General features: G+C 36.6%; 1 protein-coding gene across 2 annotated transcripts in view; it reads right to left on the reverse strand.

Moving 5' to 3' along the window:
- Positions 1–6,876: 6,876 nt before the first annotated feature.
- LOC149252389 (flowering locus K homology domain-like) overlaps positions 6,877–26,729 on the reverse strand; it is a 95,109-nt gene continuing 75,256 nt past the window's right edge. For both annotated transcript variants that reach the window (XM_089459679.1, XM_089459680.1), the window contains exons 5-6: positions 7,468–7,662; positions 6,877–7,337 (exon numbers count right to left, since the gene is read on the reverse strand). In XM_089459679.1, coding sequence (XP_089315805.1) covers positions 7,179–7,337; positions 7,468–7,662 — 354 coding nt within the window. In that variant the 3' untranslated portion in view covers positions 6,877–7,178. The remainder of the gene's footprint in view (positions 7,338–7,467; positions 7,663–26,729) is intronic.

Consider the following 26,729-nt stretch of genomic DNA (forward strand, 5'->3'; position numbering starts at 1 on the left):
GTTTCCGCCCACAACTTACACATGTACCTCCCTACTAAAACTTGTTTACACTCAACACATCATGCAAACCTTATTCATGGTTATATAAAAACATTAAAATGACAAAAGTAATGCAATTTAATTTAAAAGGCTTAGTGCCCATGGGGCTTTGGATTGACGGTGAATGGGTGCACTGTTCAGGCACTCCTTGCAATAGGTCATTGGTTCAAATCCCCTGTGGGTGCTTACCTACCAAAAAAAAAAGTCCGCAAAGGGTAGCTCAAGTGGCAATGGCCGTGGAAATGAAGTCTCACCGAACCGGAGATCTTGGGTTCAATTCTTGTGCTACCCTCCCTAGAAATGGGGTGAATAATGGACATGTAAAAACTCGAACATGAGAGGGTCCTACCTAAGCTTACAAATAAAAAAATTAAAACACTTAGTAATAGGTGTCAAGATCCTCATAAATTATTATAATTAAAGATGGATAATAAAAAATTGTATTACTCTATTATAGAGTACAACATATTTTGAAATATAATTTATCTCTCTAATATTCTTTTTATCAAAAAAATAGCTTAAATATTCATTAATTTGTAGTAAATTTCCAAAAAATATATATGAAACAAACAACATCACAAACATTGCTTATGAAACATTGTTGGCCTGAGTTTAAATCGTTGCCACGTCACTACTTAAATCTAAGTCCATATTGAAGCCACCAATTACATGTGCTAGCCTTCATAACCATTTGACATCAATTCCAACACTACTAACACTTAAATTGATTGAAAAAATTTTGAATATCTCTCAAGTGGCATATGATACATCAACAATTGCAACAATAGTTATGCACCATGGATGAATAAACACATTGCTCGAGACTGTCTTATATGAAGATATACCTAATAAGAGATCCAAACTCATCCCTGACATGCAAACAATGGTCTCTAATCAATCTTAATAATCCCTCAAAACTACAATTCATCCCGCCTCAAATTTATTGCTACCATACCACTCTCAATATCGCCAAAAAGTTAATAGCATCAAGTGTAACATGATGTTATATGAAAGTGTTTCTTCTTGTTAATTACATGCTAATATACATATCATAAAGGTGTGTCGTCTCTTTAATGCCACTCAAGGTGAGGTATACATGGTAATGATGACACACAACTCGTACTTCTTGTGCATAAAACACATTCACCCAAAGTGGCCCCCACATGAGCTTGTTTTTCCAGCTCCAAGTTGAGTGTGCAAAAGACATGATAGAATTCAATCGTGTTAAATTGCTCTACTACAATGATAACTCATTGGGCATAGTCTAGCTATATAGTAGATGGGAGTGTCTAATTACCATAACTTCACTAATTCCCTTCATCTTTTATCTTAAGGAGGCGCTTTAGCACTTTAAGTGTTTCCGCCCACAACTTACACATGTACCTCCCTAATAAAACTTGTTTACACAACACATCATGCAAACCTTATTCATGGTTATATAAAAACATTAAATTGACAAAAGTAATGCAATTTAATTTAAAACACTTAGTAATAAGTGTCAAGATCCTCATAAATTATTATATTTCAAAAAAAAATGCATTACCCTATTATATAGTATAACATAGTACAACATATTTTGAAATATAATTTATCACTCTAATATTATTTTTATCAAAAAAAAGTTTAAATATTCATTAATTTGTAATAAATTTCCAAAAAATATATATTTAACTTTAAATTCTAAAATTTTTACATATTCATTAATTTGTAATAAATTTCCCAAAAATATATATTTAACTTTAAATTCTAAATTTTTTACATTTGAATAATATCTATATATATATATATAAAAGAATAATATAACTAAATTAAATTATTTAAATATTTTTACAAAGATTTAGTTTGGTAGTAGTCTTTCTTAAAATAATAATAATAATAATAATTATCATTTTCAAAGTTTCACTATTAGTACCATGGATATATGAATAAGCAAGCAAGCACGCACATGGAAACGCTTTACATACATAGATACATATTCAAGCACATGAAACACTAAATATGTATATACAAATTCAAGCACATGGAAAATATTTTAATGAAATTATGATAACACTTCCAAATGAAATTATAGGAGAGAAAAGTAAAGATTTTTTTTTAATGTGGTTCAGGGACACCAGTTATCAGTGCCACTACATCCACAAAATATTTGTACCAGGCAGATCCACCAAAAGGGATCACTTCTTACCAGCTCAACCAGTAGACCCTGATCCCGACAGTGTCGAGAGTGTCGAGAGAATTGAACCTGTAACCTCTCAATAGCAAAGGCATTTTAAAGTATTTTACCGCTGGAGGCTTGACAAATTGAGTTAACCCTCGGGGTTGAGAGAGAAGTAAATATTATTAATAAAAATTGAAATTCATTTTCTTATTTTAATTTTTTTTTATTTATGACATGATTTTTAGTATCATTTAAAATTACAAATAACTATTAAAAAGAGATGAGCTATCATCAAAACTGACATATTTCAAAAACGGATGACATATTTCAAAAACATTTGGTTTGCAGAAGCAATTCATCAAATGACGCATTCAAAAAGCTTCACCAAAAATATTCAAATAAATAAAACACAGCGATTCTTTAGATTGTTTAATCAAATTTCAACAGAGATTTGATCACTAACATCGAGAAAGGAAGGTGGTTGATCAACATGGACTTGAACATCCAAGGTAGGTGGCTGGCAGGGGCGGAATAAGTTATTGCGGGAATAAGGCATGCAGGTAGGGAACCCATCCCATATAGATAAGATACCCACGTAGCTTGTGGGAAGTATGCCCCTGTTGATATGTATGCCTAACTTGGTAAGCAGTATGCCCCTAATGAGTTATATAACTTGACTCATGACTTGCATTGACGTCGCTACAATCCCATCTATATATGTGTAATCACGCTATCTTTCTCATTGCTAGAACCTCAAGTCATATCCCATAAGCAACAGTCTCATAGCCAGTCAGGGGTCGTTATGCATAATTACGTAAATAATAAATGACCAACAGCATTGTCCATTTGGCAGTCTCCATTCTTTCTTGCCTTCCTGGGTACAGATATACAAACTTACTGGAACCCCCACACTAGCTGTCGCCCAAGTCGCTAACTCTTTGAGAATTGGAAATTGGTCCAATGGCACTAATCATATCAGATCATATGACAGTCAACAACTATGAAAGTAAATTATAGAACAGAGTTGATGCGTTAATAGTTTAAAGGCTAGAACAACTAGCACACATTGTGTTAATTGACATAACTCAAGTGGATGGGTGGGAATGTTGTTATCCTCTCCACCCAAGTTCAATTCTGGCATGCAATATGTGGATCTCATAATGAGTAAATCCTCGTAATGGTTTCGAGCCTTGTCTGAGAGTTCCTCTAAAACTGAAACATGTATATTCATGCATCTTCAAAGAGAAAACTAGCACTGTCCAAAAGATTCAAAAAAACATCAAAATGCAGAAACTAATTTGGAAATTAGAAGCTAAATGACAAGGCTACATGAATTTGGAATTTATCAAAATTGTACAAACTAACAAAATGGTCAATAAAGAAGCAAATCAGGATTGCAGTCGATTCAAAAAACATCAAAATGCAGAAACTAATTTGAAAATTAGAAGCTAAATGACAAGGCTACATGAATTTGGAATTTATCAAAATTGTACAAACTAACAAAATGGTCAATAAAGAAGCAAATCAGGATTGCAGTCGATTCACAGGTTTTTGGTAAATGGTTGCCATTTTCGGCAACAATATATAAAACAAACTGTTCAATAAAATATTTTGTTTTCGAGTATTAACAAATTTAAAAATGGATAGAAAGGAGCAATGTGCATATCATTTCCAAAATTTCAATATCAAGATAACAATGAATATTGACCTATTAGCAATATACCAAGATATTATGAAACTAGATGGTATTAAAAACACTTGGCACAACTTGAAAAAGTGCAAGGTCAGGTCTACAAATCGTCACACAAATACTAATTAGGCAAAAAAGACAACTGAAATAGCAATTTTTTTGAATTCCCCTATAGAATGCACATGGAAGCACCAGGGGAACAAAGCACAAAGATTAAAAAGACAAAATTTCAAAGGAATCTGCCCACTCAAAATTACAAAATTTGGAAAGCAAGAATTAATCTTTGGAGAAAAACAAAATAGAAATCTTCTTACGCAAAAGATAACAAAACCTCAAAATAAAGAATTAAACTCCCGATAAAAGCAAGATCTTTAGCTCTTTCCTGGTCATCAAGTACATAATTATTGAATGATAAGAACATGATCCAAGACAATTTAGACAAAAATGGTAAAACAAAAAACAAAAAAAGTTCAATAACATATTTTCTCTTTGCCCATTAACAAAACATAAAATAATAATATCCACGTCATTTTCAAAATATCGGTATCAAGATTGCAATGAATATTGAACTATTAACACATCACAAGATATAATGGAAATACTCAGCATGAAAAACACTAAGCACAACTTCAAGAAGCGTGAAGTCAAGTCCAAAAATCTTCACTTGAATATTAAATAGGTAAAGATGAATAGAACTGCAATGGCAGTACAAGGGAAAAAAACACACATTAGGAGACTACTAGGCACAAAAGATTATAAAATCTAAAAACACAATTCATTTTGAAGAACAAAATAAAAAAAATTCATACACGAGTACAGAATCTAGAAACAAGACAGAATATTCTCTAAAGATTTTAAGGTAAAGATGAATAGTCCTGTAATGGCAGTACAAGGAAAGAAAACACATATTAGGAGATCACTAAGAACAAAAGATTACAAAATCTGATAACTCAAAATTCCTTTCGAAGAACAAAAATAAAAAATTTCCTTGCACAATAGAGTACAGAAAACTAGAAACAAAACAAAGAATAAAAATATTCTCTATAAATTTTAGCTCTTTCCTGGCAACAATTACACACTTCTTTGATACTAAGAACATAATCCCAGATAACTTAGAAAAAAAAAAAATAGAGTGGTGAAATACTAACATTCATCTTTTAATCGGTACAGAGGTACACATTATTCCCAGACAATCATGGAAAAACAAAATGCCGCTTCATGGCTTCACCAGTTATCCAATAAAGCTGCATAATAAGATCATACCAGACTCTAATCGAAAAAGCCGACAGTAACAGACTGGGAAACATTAACCCGAAACAAGAGATGCGATTAAAATTTAAAGGCACAATTATTCTGACAAATAAATATGAAAATAGCATAAAATCTAGAAATGCAGAGACAGTGACGTCAATAAAACCTCTTTGTTGGAGTGAGATAGCCAACCAACAGATATTCCATAGGTTCCTGTGACCATGACGTGATGCTCCCGGTAAAAGTCAGAACATTACCGTGCACTCTAGGCCCTCGGTGACTATGGAATACTAGAATAGTAGTATAGACGAAAAGTCAAAGCAGTTTGCAACAATATGCTTATGATGGCCCAAGAAAATCGTATACGAACAATATCAAGTAATGTCGAATATGTTGACAAACTTATATCATGCAGTATCGAGTATGGTATTGGTTATTGGAATTTACCAATATAATTGTGGGCAAGATTGTAATTTTTTAATGATGAAATTGTGTTTTTAAATGCATAAATAGACTTAATGTCCTGAAAATTGAGACATTATAAATTGTGCAGACTACACAACTCAAACTTAAAATACCAACATATCTTTTCTTTATTTCAGCAAAAATAGACCTGCTTTATTTCAGGAAAACAAATGACCGAAAAATAATACCAAATGAAACACAACATAAAACAATTTAACTGCGCTAACTTAAAATACCAAAAAACCCAAGTGTACATGTCATCAAATCAAATATCAAATCCCAAATGTACATGTCATAAAATCAAATACCAAATCCCAAATGTACATGTCACAAAATCATATGTGCCACTCAGAGGCCCCAAAATTATGGCTGCCACTTAGAGACGGGGCAGAAATGGTATGCATCTATGGAGGTCTTTAGTGTATGGGACGTCCTGACCACGTTGAGAAATGCATTGTTGGAAGTCGTTTTTATCCGTTGTAATGGAAGATGCCTCTTAAAATAGAAATCCGATATCCCTTTATCTAATTTAACAAAACAAAAAAAATCAAACGAATATTTTGTGGAGAAACTTTTGGGCACTTGCCACACTTATTGATAATACTCAATGTAAACCTGTTGATACTGATCACAGCACCTGATTCAACATGGATATTGATTTAGGCACACAACAAAAATATCCAGCTAGGAGAACCAACCCCAAGGTCTCCTATTTAAGATTCAAAACAATCAACCACTCAAGCTAGCCTGTTAGACCTTTACCCAATTCATAATACCCAATTAATAAGGTTCAAATTTACATTAAAGAAAGCTCAAATAAACTTGATATATATTTGAAACAAAAGCGAATTTAGGTTTGTTCAAACAATAAATCATTACACAAAATTGATATTCTGAAACTGGACATAGCATAAATTATCTTTTATTACTAAGATCAAGTTCTCAAATGTATAACGATGAATGTTGAATAGAGATTCTTTTCTAGCTACCCAATATGATACAGAGTAGTCATATTGGGTATATTAACAGGGATTTAAATCTTAAACAATTAATATGCCACTTCAACAACCATGCAACAGCCTTACATGGTGTTTCCTTTATCCTAGTTTTAGGCTGGATCATTTTAAACAACCTAGCATTGATAATAAGAACTACAGAAAAATACATGTGAATTTTTATAATGGCAATAACGTGGATTCTTCTGAGAAATAAAAACATACATGATTTGCTATTAAAAATTACAACTAATTTATTTAAAACTTTGTAAGCCATCTAAAAACGTGAACACCTAAAAATACATATTGAACTATTAACACAGTCACTACATTTGTTAGCTAGCTTAATTTTTGTTGAAAATGCCAAATGTTTTCCATTACTACAAGACAGCATTACATGGCATGCCCCCTCTTCCAGTTACCTGACTAATTTGACACATCTTAGAAGCAACATTTACTACTCTACAAAAGGTCAGCGATTGCTCCTAAGTAATGCATTTAAAAACTAGACTATGTCAATTGCAATAGAAACAGGAGTCGGCCAAAAACATATTATTGCGAAAATATACATCCAGCGATATCAATAACCATATCCTGTACCATAGGAGGATCCATATCCACCAACCGGGTGACTACTCACAGTGGATGAAGGATAAAAAGAATTTGAATTTTGGGCATAAGAACCATAACCAGCATCAACATTGTGTGTAACTTTCTTATGACCTCCCGCCATGAAATTCTGTGTCAGAATGAATCAATATTCAATATAGTACGTACAATAAAACAACTAATAAAGTCGGAACAAAGTACTCACTTCATTTTTCTTATTAAAACATGACCAATACTCAACAAACCTCAATTTACAGTACCTGAATAAGTTGTTGGGCTGTTTGAACTTGGGTATTAGTTCCCTTGATTTCTACTGTGATCTCACTAGGTACACCTCTAGTTTCCTGAATAGTGATTGTAGCTCCACTCACACGACGCATGTACCCAATATTTGTTCCCTCAACGCCAATTACATCATCTGCATACGAGAGGGGTATCTGCATTTTTTGTATCACCTGCAGAATCATGTAATCAAATGAGATTCAATCTTGCATTAGAAAATAACCTACCATACTAACTTCTTCCAGTCTATCAAGCTATATGCTCGGTTCTTCCAAAATTCAATAGCTGATCTGCACGCAATTTGTTTTGTCCTGATTGTCTTCCCAGTGAGTATAGCATCATTAAGATACGAGAATTTTAGTAATGTCCAACAAAAGACCACAAAAGTAGGTCAATGGGACTGAAGGATACATCCAGTGCGCATACAATGTCGGAGTGCAAACCCAACTCTTAGAAAATTTCAAAGCTAAATCTAGGGTAAAATGAAGTAAAGAAGGATACAACAACAGGACAGCCTCAAAAACATGTATATAACTGGATCAAAGGTCCCCTGTGATGCAGAATATTAAGTGAATAAGTCCAGAGCTGGAGATTGACGATGTCAAGAGTGTCCGAGTCTGATAGCCGACGGCAAGGAAGGCAACAATGCACTGGCTCACTATCAGAGTCCTCTGAATCCAAAGAGGTGTCTGGCTGGACAAGCCTAGAGGGGATGTAAGAGCAAAGGATACTCCTAGCATCCAAGGCCAAAGGACAGAAGCTCTGGATAAGTCTTTGGCTATTCCGCTGAGGCTGGGGAGTAGTCAATATAACAGTAACAGTCACTATAATGGAAAACTCATATTACTCTTTAATGAAAACATAAGCAATGGCTCTCAAGCCACAATTTGGTTGAAATCAACTAAAAATGCAATAAACAAGTAATCAACTACTCAGAGGTTTAATTGTCTGTGTTCGTCTTTGGTAAACGTTTTTACACACTTCAAAAATAAAATATGGGTATCCAGTTTTATATAAACTCGTATATTTGTCAATTGAGTGTAGCTCAAGTGGTTGTCAGGAAATTTGTTTCACCTGGTTTGAAACCCCACTCCATGACATGATTGCTCTTAGTGAGACAATTGTTAATCAGTTATATATCATCTATTCATTAGTAGTTGACCTACGTTGTGCCCTAAAGAATCTAGGGTTTATGTCAAGTACCATGCTTGGCATGAGAACTCCCCGAGTAAAGAGGTTCTCCCCCAAAAGGAAAGAGGTGTTTAAACCGTGTTGAGGAATGCTTTTGTTATGAATAAAATATAGATATAAATAATGATAATATAACTAATAATAAAACATCATAAATAATGATTAATTAAGTAATTAGTTAATGAAGAGGTCTGGCCCTAAGGACATGACCGTTCATAAAGGGACCCCTGCCTAGGGTATATAAGCAGGCCCTCACCCTCATTTGTAATCATCAATTCTCATTCATACATTTTAATATATATTCTTGTATCCAATGGAGATCTATATATTCCAAGTCTTTTGGAGTGTTTAACCTGCTATAACGAATCATACATTTTAATATATATTATTGTATCTTCAATGGAGATCTATATATTCCAAGTCTTTTGGAGTGTTTAACCTGTGATAACGAAACTTGTTCGTTACATCGGTATTGGTATCAAAGTTGTTCGACCCTCTGGTTGCTTAACTACTACAAAAAGAACTAATTTGATATGGTCTTTGGCCATCACTATATTTATAATTAGGCCTTTGGCCATTAAAAAAATAAATTTATTAAATAAAAATATAAATATAAAAATCAATAAAAATAAAAAATAAAAAAGGCAATAACAAAAAAAATAAAATAGAAAATCTATACATAAAGAAAAATAAAAAGAAAAAAAAATATTGAGAAAAAAAATATTAAAAAAAAAGATAAAAGAGTGAAGAAAAAAAATAGTAATAAAAATAGAGTTATATAAGCAACAACAACAACAAAAAATTATGAAGAAAAAGGAAATTGGAAAAAAAAACAAAGTCTAAAACAGTTTTATTAAAAAAAAAAAGGATATATATATATATATATATGACCTTCTAAAGGTGAAGATTGTCCCAATATCTAGATCCATACAAAGTACGGATATTACAATATTACAAAGAAGAAATAAGGCCAAGTTGAATCACTATTTAATTAATTATTAAAGTTAAGGGAACCAATTGATACACAAGAACTATAAACAGAATTGACTAGAGTCGTATTAAGGACTGAATAATTAAGAATAAAAATACCAACTACCTTATTTTATATTAAATATATAAATAAAGTGCTTTAGAAGTTGATGAAAAAAGTAGAATTATAGAGGTCAAGTGATTATTGAAGTAATTATAGAGGTCATTTAAGATTTTCATTAAAAGGTGTTCAAGACCTAATAAGTTTGGAAGTATAGAGGAAAAATTAATTATATCCTTGTAGAAAAGTACTTTTTATTATTTGAAGTTCTTTGTTTGAGAAAATAAAGTAATTAAGAAGTATAAAGGGGGAATAATTGTTTTAACCCTAAAGCTCATACCGAAAAAGAAAAATGGAGACCACTAATGAAAGATTTCTTAAAACCTTTAGTAAATGTGTTAGTACACTATTTAAAATCAAAGAATCACTCGCAAAAAGAGATATCACAATCTCTATCAATCCAATTGAAGATAGTGCTTATGTTAGTCCTAAATGTGCTAACCAATTAGTTATTCCTGAATCGAATATAATTGAAGATAGTATTTATGTTAGTCCTAAATGTGCTAACCAATTAGTGATTCCTGAATCGAATATAATTGAAACATTTTTTCTTGACACAAGTGACAAACAATATGACATAAGCAATCTACAACTAAGTATTGGGGATTATACTTTTATCTCACAATTCAACATGAAAACCTTATTTTTTGACGATAATGACATTGTTTTGGGTTCACCTTGGATGGAAACTCTAGGGACTTCATCCTAAATACGAAAAAGAAGTTTTTTTACATTTTCCCACAAAAGGGAAAAAATAACTCTACAAGATGTTACTTTAAAGCCAGATTCAATATTGTCAAAAGACATACAAGAAATCTCAAAAGTAATTCTTCAATAAAGTAAAAAAGCGATGCAAAATATGCAAAGGGAAGTTGACAAAATCACCGCTGACAAAAATGAAGACTTAAGTATTGGGTTTTCGCAATGCATTATATTAGATATCATTTTTTGGGATTCCACTGCGTTAAGTCATTCATCTATGACCATTTCCCATGAAAGGTAGTCGTAACTGACTAATTTCTCATGATTTTTGACTAGTCCACTTAGCACTCGTTGCATCGGGTGATGCTCACAGGAGTGAAGAAGTGCAATTGAAACTAGTGAAATAAATCACATAGCGTCAATCATCACTTCTGGGGCTTGCACTCGGTAACCAGGACTTCCCGAGAGGTCACCCATCCCAGATCGCCTCTAGCTGGTGAAGAAGTGCGATTGAAACTAATGAAATAAATCACATAGCATTAATCATCACTTATGGGGCTTGCACCCAATAACCAGAACTTCCCAAGAGGTCACCCATCCCAAATCGCCTCTGGCTCAAGCGCGCTTAACTGTGGAGTTTTCCCCACAATCAAGCCCACTTAGCTTGCTACCCCCCATTTGCAAAACCTTAGCAAGTATTGTGCCTCATGAACCATTCAAGTAAAGTTCCTTTCACTCTTTTGAATTAAGTATTGGGTTTTCGCACTGCATTATATTAGATATCATTTTTTTGGATTCAACTGTGTTAACTAAGTCATTCATCTATGACCATTTCCATGAGAGGAAGTCATAACTAACTAAAATCTCATGATTTTTGAATAGTCCACTTAGCACTCATTGCATCGGGTGATGCTCACAAGGGTGAAGAAATGTGATTGAAACTAGTGAAATAAATCACATAGCGTCAATCATCACTTCCGAGGCTTGCACCCAGTAACCAGGATTTCCCAGGAGGTCACCCATCCCACATCGCCTCTGGCTCAAGCGCTCTTAATTGTGGGCTTTTCCCACAATCAAGCCCACTTAGCGTGCTACTCCATTTGCAAAACCTTAGCAAGTACTGTGCCTCATGAACCATTCAAGTAGAGTTCCCTTCACTCTTTTGAATTAAGTATTGGGTTTTCGCAGTGCATTATATTAGATATCATTTTTTTGGATTCAACTGCATTAAGTAAGTCATTCATCTATTGACCATTTCCATGAGAGGTAGTCGTAACTGACTAATTTCTCATGATTTTTGAGTAGTCCACTTAGCACTCATTGCATCGAGTGATGTTCACAGGGGTGAAGAAGTGCGATTGAAACTAGTGAAATAAATCACATAGTGTCAATCATCACTTTCAGGGCTTGCACATAAATTAAAAAACTTTAAAATGACAAGAAATCCTTGAAAAACAAACTAGAAAAACTCAACATGAAAGACATATCGAAATCTTCAGATGTAACCATCCAAGTTGAAGAAAAATGAACGAATATCGAGCTAGTCAATATTAGAACTCAAGAAGATAACGACCCAGTTGCAAGGAAAAAATTATTCAGAAGTTGCAGTTCAAACAATGAAAAACCCAAGTGAAGATTATGTATCCAACTCGACGACATCAAAACCTGAAGTAAATCAGAATCTTGCCACACACATGATAAGGGAAAGACAAACCAAAAGAACTCCTTATCTACATCTGAATCACAAGAACAAACATCTCAATCAATCTACGAATCTGTATCACTCAGAACATAAACAACAAACTTATGTTCCGAAGAACACTGAAGTGCGCACAACTCAATCCAGTGATAACAATTCATCACAAGTTTCCAGTAATCGAAAGATTCCACAAAAGATTAATTTAGGATGGTCAGATCCTTCTTCCGTGCGACAATTTTATATATCACTCCAAGGATCATATCATCTTGTATCGACGAAGATGGAAGTTTTGAGATCAAACCCTTTCATTAGTAAGCTTTGAGGACAGCGTTTTGAAGAGGAAGGCAATGTTATGAAGAAAATATAGATATAAATGATGTAAATATAAATAATAATAAAACATCATAAATAATGATTAATTAAGTAATTAGTTAATGAAGAAGTATGTCCCTAAAGACATGACCGTTCATAAAGGGACACTTTCCTAGGGTATATAAACAGGCCTTCACCCTCATTTGTAACCATCATTCTCATTAATACATTCTAATATATATTCTTGTATCTTTAATAGAGATCTACATATTCCAAGTCTTTTGGAGTGTTTAACGTGCTATAACGAACCTTATTCGTTACAGCTTTTCCACACAATCAAAGATCAATCTCATACCCATAAAGTAAAAGTAATCACGAAAAGGAGCTGACAAACCATGGAAGCGTTTAATTGTAAGGGCCATCCACACCACTCTAGCAGCATCTAAAACAATGAAAATTCAAAACAAATAAATAAATCTACGGAAAAATATTTATTGGTAATTTCCTCTTCAAATCATCTATTCATTCTTTTGAAAAACATATAAAGGGACCTCCATGCGTTTCCCAATAAACAGTGTTGCGTGATTACAAAAACCACCTCGAACTTGAGCTTTTATAGACTACTTGAGAGGTCAACAACTGAAAAAAACAAAAACAACAGTTCCCTCTTGTACAACCTGTCGTATAGCCCATACAATTGCTATACTGCATTCTTGTACAGATTTTGTACAGTTGTATTTGGATCTAGATCTGTTCAATATTGTTTGTATGATTGTACAGGCTGTTCTATTAAATGTAAGGGACTGCGAGCTGCCCAAAAAACACCTCTTCCCTGGCAAATTAGGTAGTAGCATCAGGACACACTCCCACAAGCCTTTCGTGCTTGCCTTGCGAGAGAAAACCCACAAATGTGATGTGTGGGCATTGCACCGAAAGTTTGGGGTCTCAAACACAAGGTTGTGGGCTTAAAAGCCAAAGTGATAGGGTTTTGTGCCCAAGGAGTGAATTTAATATTCTATGTTATGTTTAGTTGAGAAGTTGCTCCCAAGTGACCGTAAGGAAAGGTATATATTGAAGGCTAAAGCACAAGTGAGAAAGACATTTAGATTGTGGAGCATGTGGAGAGCTAGAGGAGCCGCAGTCATCCAGAAGGAGATTCGAAGCAATAACAATTAGCCAAGCCTATTCAACGCGGGTCCGGAGGTTTAGGGACTGTTTACCAGCTGCAAAGATCAACAGTAAGGCCGAGGACTCCAGGGCCGAGCAACCTGACCAAAGGTTTGTTGGGGTAAAAAACCCTAGCCGCAACCAGTTAAGTGTCACAGGCTTGTTACAGGCTGGCTGAGTGCAAACAAAATAGGCCAAGGTCTGTATAAGGTTTGCAGCAGCAAAATAAAGGTCTAAAGGTTGTTAGATGCCCAAGACAGTAGGCAGCAAGGTCTGAGCATTGTTACACAAAGGGAAAAAGGTGTTGGTTGCATGTGTTGATGGAGACAGAGGTCTAAGGGAGCAGACCTAGTGCCAAAAGAAGACTGGTATTGGTTGCTGCAGGCAAGGAAAAATAACAGCAAGGTAAACAAGCTTACCTCAAAGGACAACATGTAAGCAAACTGATTTGTTAAGCAAAGGATTGTCTGAATATGCTTTGTTTCAGGAAATGGGAGCCTAACGGAGAAGGCCTCAACCCTAGGCATATTGGTCAAAGGATAGACCTGATTTTGGGTATTGTACTAGGATTGTAAAGGGCCACATTCCCTAGCACAGGAGCCCTGTGGTTTTCTTGTTAATGGACTGATAAGAAACAGGTTTGACCACATTAATTCTTGTGTATTATCATTGACCTGATTGTTGGTGTAATTTCCACTGTACAAAGGAAATTTAAGTTAGGCACTGTTACTGTGTTTATGTTTCTAGTCAAGGCATAGACCAGACCTGAGGTGCATGGAAATTCTAACATGGTACCAGAGCTACTTTACAACAGTTGGGTCAGAAGTGTGCATAGGGATCAGCTCTACAAGGTCGCTGAAGTTATCATGTTCTTGAAGGAAGGACAGTTGGTCAAGATGGTCTCTCGCTTGAGGTTTAAGGACTGGTTGTAAAGGCGTTCCAATAATAGTCCATGGATGGAAAAGATCAATCTAGCGTTGTTAGTGAATGGTCGGTGGAATCACGTCGCCACCAAGGTTGTGAAACCAATGAATGTGGAAAATTTGGCATTGCATAACCTAGCAGAGGCCAAAGCCAAGTTGATCATTCTTGATCGAGTCAAGGATCACTTGACACCTCATCTCACCAGAAAGAAGACAGTATATCTCATCTCACGAAGAAGAACGAAAACCAGAAGGTGGTGTTGAGGGAGAAGCTCAAAGACATTAAGAAGGGAAGTTTAGAGAAGGTGACTTCATATCTCACAAGCATTTCGAAAGTTTGTGATAAGCTTGCAGCTATAGGGGGCGATGTGGAAGAATCAGAGTTGGTGAGAACTGTGATTAAGGGTTGCTCCGCTGATCAGTAGAAGCCATTCATCCAAGTAGTCATATGGGGAAAACTTCCAAATTCGAACAAGTTGTGGGATGATTTCATCAAAGAGGAACGTCGGGACGAACAGCTTTAGTAGAAGACTGATGAAGAAAACGTAGTCCTCGCTAGTAAGTTGAAGAAGGGCAAAGATAAGTTCTTCATCAAGAAGAACAACCTAGGCAAAGCGAAATGTATTGCATGTGAGGAGATTGATCTTTATGCAAGAAAGTGTCCACGGAAGGAGAAGAATGGACGGAAAGACAAGCCTAAGATGGCAATGGTTGTTGCAACTATAGTTGACATGGATGATTTCGCGAAAAGATTCAATAACGAGTTTACCCTGATCTCTCAATTCTCAGGGAGCACCATTCATCAGGGTGCTTAGTTCATAGAGAACGGAGCGTCGAAGCATCTGACAGGATCACGAGAAGTATTTGAGAGCCTAATAGAGTGGGACTCTGAGTTGCATATGAAGATTGGTGATAAGAGTTAGCATGCAATCAACAGAACAGGGACTACATCATCCAAGATGGAATTGTTGAAAAATGTGTAACTAGGTTCGGTTTTCATAAGTATGAAATGCACTCTTCTAAATAAAATGAAAAGAAATTATTATTGGAGCATGGGTTTCATGTTCAAGTTCTTTTATTTTATAGGTCAACACCCATTGAGGGCTTATAGGGTTTGTCCTAGGTTTAAGAGTCATTGTCATATATTGAAGACCCTATGTGCACATGGTATCTTATAAAGAAAAATTATTTTTGTCTTTAAAGTGTCGAAATACCTCCAAGATCAAGTCAGCCTAAGGAGTTGTCAAGTCGACCTACATGAAGAGCCACATCCACCCTTGGAAGAGCCTATATATAGAGAGGAACTCGCCCTCCATTAGACACACTCACTCATCCCATCTCTATGGAAGAAGAGGAAGAAGAAAGGTCGAAGAAAAAGGTGCGAAGAGGAATTCGAAGAAGTCAAAGTACTTGGTCTAGTTCTCTCTCTCTTGCGAAAGTCGAAGTTAGGTTTTCTGCGCTTGGACTATCTCTGGTTTGATCTTGAAGGAAAGATAGAAGGAAAGGCATGTGAACGTAACTTAGGGCATATCATTAGCCCTAAGTCTCAAGGAAAGGCAAACGAAGGGAAGAGGAGGCTATACGAGGGAGATCGAAGTCTCTCAGAGGAGCAGCAGCAGTCGCTGGGAGACAGAATTTCGGATCTACTGTGGGAGGTCGAAGTCATTGCAACAAGAGGCCGAGTTGATTTTGATCTTGGAGGGTACTTGTCTGAGTCATCAGGTCATGGTATTCGTCAATTGAAGAATCTATAAGAAGAGAAGAGATTTAAGGGTTTTTGCCCTCAAGAGGAGGGGCTTTGGCCCTGGCTTGCAACCTATATACTGTGTCATTGTTTTTAATATTTTGGTAGTTGTTTGATGTATCTCACACTTGTAATAAATAGGAACAAAGCTAATAAGGAAAAATGGTAACACAAACAGTTATCAAGTTAAAGAGAATTAACTTATTTACTACCCTATTGAATTCTCAACATGGTATCGGAGTTATGGTTATCTAAGCGCATCATGAAGATCTCCTCTACAGGGAAGAAGTTCATCAAGACGATTGCAAGCCATCTCAAGAAGGGTATTAACTTATTAAAGAAGCATGGAATTTCTTATTTTCTACAAAGAAGGCATCAATCAAAGAAAGGGATGAAGGTCTCTTCTCGGCTCACTATGGCACATTTCAAGATGAAGACATTTGGGTAATTGACAGTGGTGCATCAAGACACATGACAAACCATTCCAATCGATTGAAGACCTTATCAAAAGGAAAGTTTGCTTATTCAGTGGAACTTGGAGACGATAGAGCTATCCCGTGAAAGGCAGTGGATCAACCTCCATAACACTGGAAGATGGAAGCAACATTCTATTTGTTCCAAGTTTGCACAAAAATTTACTTTCTATTTCAAGTCTAGAAGACAAGAGTGATAGAATAGCCTTCATTGATGGAAAGGTTGTTGTTTGGGGACAGGACTCAAGTATACATCAAGCCAAAGTTATTGGCAATCGAGAAGACTGATATCTCTTGTGGCCCAAGCCCTTGTTCACATTGAAATTAGCCTATGTGAATTGTGGTATCGAAGATTTGGTGATCTACATTTCAGAATCCTTCCAACTCTAAGTTCCATAGTAAATGGAATTCCTAATCTGAAGGAGGATCATGAAGGTGTCTGCAAGGGATGTGCATTGGGCAAGAATACCAAGAGACCATTTGGAAGTAGTGCTTCACCGTCAAAGAAATCTTGGATCTTATTCACTCTGATATGTGTGGTCCTATGACTCCAAAATCACTTGGAGGACATCTTTATTATGTCACATTTATAGATAATCATTCAAGAAAGACATGGGTTTACTTAATGAAAACCAAGGACGAAGTATTTACAAAGTTTCAAGAATTCAAATTTGAAGTGGAGAACCTTAAAGAAAGAAGAATCAAGATACTAACATCTAATAATGGAGGAGAATATACATCTAAAGAGATTATAACATTCTGTAAGGAGTCTAGGATTAAGAGGGAGTTGATAGTCCCATATAATCCTGAACAAAATGGAGTTGCAGAAAGAAAGAATAGATCAATCAAAGAAAGTGTAAAAGCAATGTTACGCGATCAAGATCTACCAAGTTTTTGTGGGGAGAAGCCACGAAGACAGTTGTCTACATTCAGAATTGAAGTCCCCACAGATCTCTAGACAACAAAACTTCGAAAGAAGTGTTCACCGGAAAGAAGCCATTTGTAGATCATATCCGGATCTTTGGATGTCCCATATATATCTATATACCAAAGGATAAAAGAAAGAAGTTGGGTCCTTTCAGCATGAAGGGAACATTTGTTGGGTATAGCAACTCATCAAAAGCTTATAGGATCTACATAAGAGATGGACATCACATAGAAGTCAGTGGGGATGTCATATTTGATGAGAGCATGGCATTCAAGAAATCAAAGGAACTTTCCATAGACTTTGATGATGAATAACTTCAGATATTTGAGGAAGAAGTTGACCAAGCAAAAGAAGACTCACACCATGAAGAAGAAATTCCATGTGAACCTATTCAACCTTCGGACATCCCTGAAAGAAGGAAAAGATCTAATTGATTGAAATCTACACTACTTGATGCAGAAGGTCATGGAGTCGCGACAGGCTCATTCAGAGAAAGCAAGAGAGCCAAGAGATATTCTAGATATGTTGCATACATGACAAAACTAATAGAAGCATAACCATCCTCCTTTGAAGAGGTTGTAAGTAATAAAGAATGGAAGGATGACATGAATGAAGAGTATCAATCAATAATGAGGAATGGAGTTTGGGAGATCGTACCTAGAGCCAAAGACAAATCTGTGGTAACTTCCAAGTGGATCTATAAGATCAAACATGCGGTAGATGGAAGTATAGATAAGTATCAGGAAATATTTGTGGCTAGGGGCTTCTCTCAACAAGAAGGCATCGACTATGAAGAGACATTTGCTCCAACAACAAGAGATACAATGATTTCTTCGTTGGTCTCTCTGGCAGCATCGATGGGATGGAACATCCACCAAATCGATGTCAACATTGCATTTCTGAATGGCACAATAGATGAAGAAGTCTATATAGAGCAACCCTTGGGATTTGAAGTTAAAGACAGGAAGGCATATGTTTGCAAATTGAAGAAAGAATTATATGGCCTCAAGCAAACTCCAAGGGCATGGTATGCTAGAATGGATGCATACCTACAAAGGATAGGCTAAACAAAAAGTTTTGTTGATTCAAACCTTTATATTAAGGTTGTAGATGGTGAACCTGTAATCAGTCTTGTATGTAGATGACCTTCTCTTGCCAGGTGTAGAAGGTCGAATTGAAGAATGTAAGAAGCAACTTGCAACAGAATTTGACATGAAGGATCTTGGGTTGATGCATTACTATTTGGGACTATAAGTCTGGGAAGGACCTGATGAAATTCATTTGGGTCAAGGGCAGTACATGATCGAGATACTGAAATGGTTTGACATGATGGATTGCAAACCTATGACCACTTTGATGATCACAAACTTGAAGAGACTAACAAGTTCTGAATCTAGCTCTGTGGATCCTTCCAAGTATAGGAAACTTATTGACTCATTCATGTACTTGGTAAACACTCGACTAGACATATGCTTTGCAGTAAACATTCTCAGTCAATTCCAAGTGGGGTCGAAGCATGATCATTGGGTAGCAACAAAACATATTCTGAGATATCTGTGAGGAACCAACCACTACTGTCTAAAGTATGATAGAAGGAATGATGTCCAATTGATTGGATATATGGATTCTGATTGGGGAGGCATTGAGCAAGATGGAAGGAGAACTACAAGAGGATGTTTTAGTTTGGGATCTTCTCTTCCATCATCTCATGGATGAGCAGAAAGAAAGACACAGTTGCTTTGAGTAGTGCTGAGGCTATATATTCGCAGCCTGTGAAGTAAGCAGAGAGGTAGTATGGTTGAGGAAGTTGTTATCCGACCTATTTGAAAGACCAATGAACCCTACAGTGATACTATGTGATAGCACCAGTTGTATACATTTGTCTGAAAATTCAATGTTTCATGGATAGACAAAGCATACAAACAACAAGTATCACTATATTTGAGAGTTGGTACAAAATGGTGTACTGCAGCTACAGTATATCTCCACTGATGAACAGGTAGTTGGTATATTAACAAAGTCACTTTCAAACAAGAAGCTTGTATATTTGAGAGATAAGCTTGGTTTTGTTGATATATCCTCCCTAATTGAGAGGGAGAGATAGACACTACGTTCTTGTCTTCATTTGGGAAGAAAAATGGAGCATTAGGTAACCATCTGGCATTCGATACTCTTTGAAAATGTGGAAGGGCATTCAAGACAAGAGTAGTCGTGGACCGGTATTCTTTGAGGACTAGCTATCCAAGACAAGAATAGTCCAAAGGAAGGTCATACTCAGTGAACACTCAGGTGGAGTATGTACGAAGACCGTGATTATGGTGTCTATAAATCATTGGTCTCACCAACATTGTGCTTTGATCATGTGGAAAGAGTTCTTAGTCAATGCCTTGCTATATGACAATGCTTATTGATATGATGCTAAACATATGGGCTACCAATCCAACTCTTTTTATGAGATCTCTTCAGATTGGGAATGACCATGTACCTCTTATGAATACCTCCCTAGTTAAGAGGGAGTGTTGGAAAATGTGTAACTAGGTTCGGTCTTCATAAATATGAAATGTACTCCTATACATAAGATGAAAAGAAATTATTATTGGAGCATGGATTTCATGCTCAAGTTCTTTTATTTTATAGGTCAAGCACCCATTGAGTCCTTATAGGGTTTGTCCTTGGTTTAAGAGTCATCGTCACATATTGAAGGCCCAATGGGCACATTGTATCTTGTAAAGAAAAATTATTTTTGTCTTTAAAGTGTCGAAATACCTCCAAGATCAAGTCAGCCTAAGGAGTTGTCAAGTCGGCCTACATGAAGAGCCACGTCTACCCTTGCAAGAGCCAATATAAAGAGAGGAACTCGTCCTCCATTAGACACACTCACTCATCTCATCTCTATGCAAAGAGGAAGAAGAAAGGTCGAAGAAAAAGGTATGAAGAGGAAGTAGAAGTGCTTGGGCTAGTTCTCTCTCTCTTACGAAAGTTGAAGTTAGGGTTTCTGCGCTGGGACTATCTCTAGTTCGACCTTGAAGGAAAGGCAAGCGAACGTCACTTAAGGCATATCATTATCCCTAAGTCTTAAGGAAAGGCAAGTGAAGGGAAGAAGAGGCTATACGAGGGAGATCGAAGTCTCTCAAAGGAGCAGCGGCAATTGCCGAGAGACAATATTCGGATCTACTATGGGAGGTCGAAGTCATTCCTGTAGGAGGCCGAGTCGATCTTGATCGTGGAGGGTATTTATCTGAGTCATTAGGTCATGGTATTCGTCAATTGAAGAATCTATAAGAAGAGAAGAGATTTAAGGGTATTCCCCTCAAGAGGAGGGGTTTTGGCCCTGGCTTGCAGCCAATATACTGTGTTACTGTTTTTAGTGTTTTGGTAGTTGTTTGATGTATCTCACATTGTAATTATAAGGAACAAAGCTAATAAGGAAAAAGGTTAACCCAAACAGTTATCAAGTTAAAGAGAATTAACTTATTTACTGCCCTATTGAATTCTCAACAAGAATCAGGTGGATTGTTGTGAGTCCACGATGTACTTTGGATTCTGGAGCTCAAGTGCAGCATGCTTTGAGTCTCAACAATTGAGGCAGAGGGGTTTATGTTACATTCCGGGAACAAAAAGTGATAGTCAAGCCCAATAGTTCTAACTCTACTCAAGGAGTGGTTCTTGGAGCCAGAGAGAATGGTTTGTACAGGTTAAAGGGGAAACCTATAGACCAAGGAAAGAAGGTTTTTGAGACCCAGAGGGAGTCAAGTTCCAAAGGGAGTTTCCATACTCGGAGGGAGAATCATCAAAACTAGACGAGCACAATGAAGCACAGTTTTGTATCTAAGACAAAGGAGCCATTGAATATAATAAGTTCTATATCGAATTGAAGAGGCAGAAGGCTTCTAATAGCCAGAGAACTTCCAAGAATGATATTGTTCATACTGCAAGTTATACAAGTGAAAAATGAAGCATACGACGATTTTTGGAGGGCAGCCATGGAAGAGGATTGTGTTTTGACGTAGGAAGTAGAGAGACCTCCGGACAAAGGAAGTACCTCCCTCCCTAAGAGGGAGTGTTGAAATTAGGTAGCATTGGGAAGTACCCCCACAAGCCTTCGACTCTTGGCTTGTGAGAGAGAAAACCCACAAATGTGATGTGTGGGCATTGCACCTGAAGTATGGGGTCTTAGACACAAGGTTGTAAGGTTGTGGACACAGAACACAAAGCAATGGGGTATGTGCCCAAGAAGTGAATTTAATATTATAATTTATTGTTGAGTCTAGAAGTGGGGTCTCCTGAACGACAAAGAGGGCCCCCAATTCACCTCAAGGATAGGTATATATTGAAGGCAAAAGGATAGACAAAAGCACAAGTGAGAAGGCCATTCATCTTGTGGAGTGTGTAGAGAGCTAAAGGAGGCACCGCAGTTAGCTAGGAGGAAATCCAAAGCAGTAAGAAGTAGTCGAGTATATTGAAGGAGGTCAAAAAGTTTGGGGATTGTTTACCAACTACGAGTATCAATAACAGGGTTGAGGGCAATAGTGACGAGAGTCGCAAGGCCCCGGGGCCAAGGGCTGCAAGGAAAAGCAGTTTGCCCAAAGGTCTATTGGGGTAAATAACCCTAGCCGCAAACAATTAAGAAGTGTCGTATGCCAGATACAAGTTGGTTGAGTGCAAACAAAATAGGCAGAGGTCTATATAAAGTTTGCAGCAATTAGATAAAGGAAATTTGAAGGTTGTTAGGTACCTAGGAGAGTAAGCAGCAATGTTTGACCACTGCTATAGCAAGGGAAAAAACTGTTGGTTGCATGTGTTGATGGAGCCAGAGGTCCAAGCGAGTAGACCTAGTGCTAAAAGAAGACTATTAGTGGTTGTTGTAGGCAAGGAACACTACCAGCAAGGTAAAGACGTTGACCTCAAAGGACAACAGGTAAGCAAATTGATTTGTTAAGCAAAGGACTATCTTAATATGTTTTGTTTAGGCAAATGATAGCCTAATGGACTAGGCCTAAGCCCTAGATGTATTGGTCAAAGGGCAAACCTGAGCTTCAGCAAAACATTTATGAAGAAAACATTGCCCTCGCTAGTAAGATGAAGAAGAGCAAAGAGAAGTTCATCATTAAGGACCTAAGCAAAGTGAAACGCTTTGCATGTGAAGAGTTTGGTCATTATGCGAGCAAGTGTCCGCATAAGAAGGAGGAGCAAAAGAGAAGAAGCCTGAGATGACAGTGGTTGCTCCAGTGACAGTCGACATGGATTATTTCGCGAAGATGTTGAAAATGTAGTGAGCAAGGTCCTCAAGGCCTCAAATTGCCCTTCTCCCAATAGGAGTGCAAGCTCGTGAGTTAGACTTCGGTTAGGATGAGTTCTCTCTAGTTTACTGAAATAACCATCAAGTTAGCATGCATAGAGTCAGAGCTTCAGTTAAGTGGAATCTTTATCAGTTTGACTAAGAACGAGGTGGCAGTTGCAAGTTCAGTTAGAGCGAGTTAGTTTTCAGTCTTGATTGAAGGAAGAGTGAGTTAGTCTCCAGTGTTGATTAGATAGAGAACGAGTTAAGAACCCCCAGTGTTGATTGGAGAGAGAACGAGTGTTACTTTCAGTTAACTTGTCAATTAGAACTCGAGTTCTAAAATAGACTTAGGCCTCCTTGCATGTTCAAATTGGTTCTATAAAGAAGAGGACAAAGGCACAAGAAATTAAAAGTTATGGGCACTAAGGTTTGTCTTGCAAGACATAGCTCACGAGTTTGTGAGAGGAACCCTGTTTGTGGAGAGCGCATGAATTGTTTCCTAAGAAATAAGAGGAACAGGTGCACAAGGATTTAGGAAACAATTGTGCGCAAAGAAGAGGAGCTTGGTTCCTCAGAAATAGGTGGTTGAAGTGCACTAAGAAATAGGGCATAAGTGCGCTAGAAAATAGGACCTGAAGTGCGCCAGGAAATAGGTAATCTGCGCAAGGAATAAGGCTCTCTAATGCACAAAGAACAAGAAGAAGAGATTAGGTTTTGCAGAGCAAGTCAAGGAGGCAACAAAGGAACAATTATGTGCCACAGGGTCGAGATCAAGCAGAATCAAGGCCAGCCAAGATCAATTGTATCAACAGATATTTGTGAGAGAAGCAAAACACTTTCTCCAAAAGACATATTTCTTTATAATAGATCCAAGTGCTCAAGAACAACCAATTAAATAGCCACATCAAGGAGGAAGGTTTTCCCTAATGGGTTTCCTAAGAAAACAGGTTTGTCAATTTGTGCATGTGTTTTTATGTCTATGTATTTTATTCTGCTACTTATGAATTGTTAAGAAACTTTGTATCTTGGTGAAAGTAAACTAGGTTCAACTTCCAGTTATTCATCTAAGTAGTTGCAGAGTTTCACGGAAATTTAACAGATTCGACAAAGAGCTTTCTTTGATCTCTCACTTCTCAGGAAACATCATTTGTGAGGGTGCTTGGTTCATAGATAGCAGATCATCAGAGCATATGACAAGATCACGAGAAGTATTTGAGAGCCTAAATGAGTGGGACTCTAAGTTACATGTGAAGATTGGTGATAAGAGTCAACATGCTTTCAGTGCCAACAATTGATGCAAAGGGGTTTTGTTGTAGCTCGTTTTACTTTTCTCCTCGTATTCAAAAGAATATATATATATGTACCCAAAAAACAAAATAAAATAAAAATTGAAGGCAAAAATTTTAATTTCGAATTTTAATTTTAATTAATTTGTAATGGTGGATTAAGCGGCACTGATCAAATTCTAATGCAGACTTAAGGTTAAGCAGATTATGGTGGGTCCCCATTCACTAAAGTCAACGGCGCTTAAATGTCGTTTAAATTGTTGGGCGCGATAGAGAGTACAGATGGAGCAAACCCGATGGCACTATATGCTCAAAGGTTAGCCCACCAAGTGCCTTCTTAAACATTTTCGCAGATCAACAGTGCATATGCGTTACGTGAGGACTCCATCGAATTTCCCTCATACAGGAGTGTGCCCCCGCAATACGTCCGCAAGCGAGCACAATTGTTATCTATCCGTTTTGTCATTGCTTCGTCATCGTCTTGTCACCATTACTCCTCTGCCACCTCATCAACCATGTCACTTGTCACCTCATCCATCTTGTCCCCATGTCATCAATTCAAACACCCCATGTTCGCATTTAATTCCGTTTTTTCTTTCTTTCCATAAATCTCGTTACTCCTGCTCATTCCATTTATCATTGTTCCTTGTTCTTGCTTTCGTGGATTGAAATTGTACAATCATAGCTCTAGTCAACATCACTCGTCACTAATCGTGTACTTGCATGATATCTTTTGCAGCCTAACTGTCAAAATGTCCAAGAAAACCATTCTAGCAAGTTCTTCTTCTCATATTCCATTAATGGACACCGAAAGGGATGTATTTGACCCAATTTGCTCCATTGGCTTCATAGAATTTCACCCGCATGTCCTACTCAACCAAGCTGAGTCTCCTATATACGCTATTATTGTTAACTCTAGTGTTTTAGCTGCAATGATTCCTCAAACATATGTTTTTCTAGAATTAGTTTATTGCCTAGTCTTTGCCTTGTATCCACAGAAATGTTTTCTCATGAACAAATTGGGGGAAAATATCTTCCAAGCGTCTACCCTTTTGATTCAGCAAATAATGTGTTTTCCTTGTTCGAATTCCTATACTACTTTCTCAGATGAAATCCTATTGTCTACCTTTCAAAATCTGTCTAGGTCAAATTATGCTCAATTAACTTTCTTTTTAAAGCCCACTGGGAAGCATTTCCTTTGGAACCCACTCATTTCCCTTTGGATACTTTTGTTGAGGAGGTCAAGCCTTTTCTTCAAATTTTGGCCAAGATTATGGGAAGGGGAGATACAATTATGATTGACAGAGCTATCCTGAGAATGTTTAGGTTGATGAAGAATCCTGAAACAGTTTTTGACATCCCTGCTTTCTGGGAAAAGATGGTCATTTCCCAATTCCCTCACTGGATGTTTCTGATTTCCTTCTTTAATTACATCTCTTCTTACATACTCATGTGGAAAGATTTATGCATCTAGGATTGAAAATCATGGATCCTTGCAAGAACAATCAATCAGCGGTGTTTTGGACAAATGTGGAAAGAAGTAATGCAAATAATGAGGGTTTGATGTATTTCACCACTTCCTTTTTTATCAGTTGCTTATTCAATCATAAACAGCTCTCCTTCACCTTGCATACTACCAAAGGCCCAGTCTTTTCTTCCGCTCACTAAGTTTTTATTTGAGGATTATGCAAAAATCAGATTATATGGAGCAGAAGTTGCCCCCTGCAGGCTCCCCATATTTATGCCTATGAGGTTGTTTTCATTAGAATTTATTACGCGGAGTTTGAATGTTGATCAAGTACATTTTGTTCCAGCAAAGGAGGGGCATTTATTTACATTGCAAGGACAATGGGACCTTTTATTGTAAATAATAGGCAAGCTATAAAAGAAGAACAATCAAAAGAAATCAAAGAACTGAAGGAAAAAATGAAGGGAAATATGTCCCTTATTCAAGCAAGAGAGATTTTGTGGAATGATATAATTCATACTATAAAGAATATTTGGGAATCCTTATCTATAGTTGAAGAGGAGAAAATCATTATCAGAGACCTGGAAAATTTAATTACTACTAACAAGCAAAAATTATAGCTGCGAACTCAGCTTGCTAAGAAAATGATTGATTTCCTTAACTCTAGATCTTCATAGCACTTAAGGGAATTGGGAGTTGAAGACAGAATTGAGTATGTCTTAGAGATAAATAAAATGATTGTGAAAAACTTATACAAGAAAACAGCAGAGACAAAATTGACAGAGGTTAAAGAAGTTGTAATGAAATTCAATATTGATTTTGATAAGAGAACTAGAGTAGGTTTGCCTTCATGTTGGGGCCAGCAGGGAAATTTATTAACCTGGGATACAGATGAGACTTTACTGGTGGAGACCAAGAGCAAAATCAGTTCCACTCATGAGAGAACAACAGTGCTCAAGGGAGCAACGATTGTGAA

The sequence above is a fragment of the Pinus tabuliformis genome, chromosome 7 (genome assembly GCF_031772625.1).
Source record: "Pinus tabuliformis cultivar Carrire ecotype Pingquan chromosome 7, CPIR1, whole genome shotgun sequence".
NCBI classification, from domain to species: Eukaryota; Viridiplantae; Streptophyta; class Pinopsida; order Pinales; family Pinaceae; genus Pinus; species Pinus tabuliformis.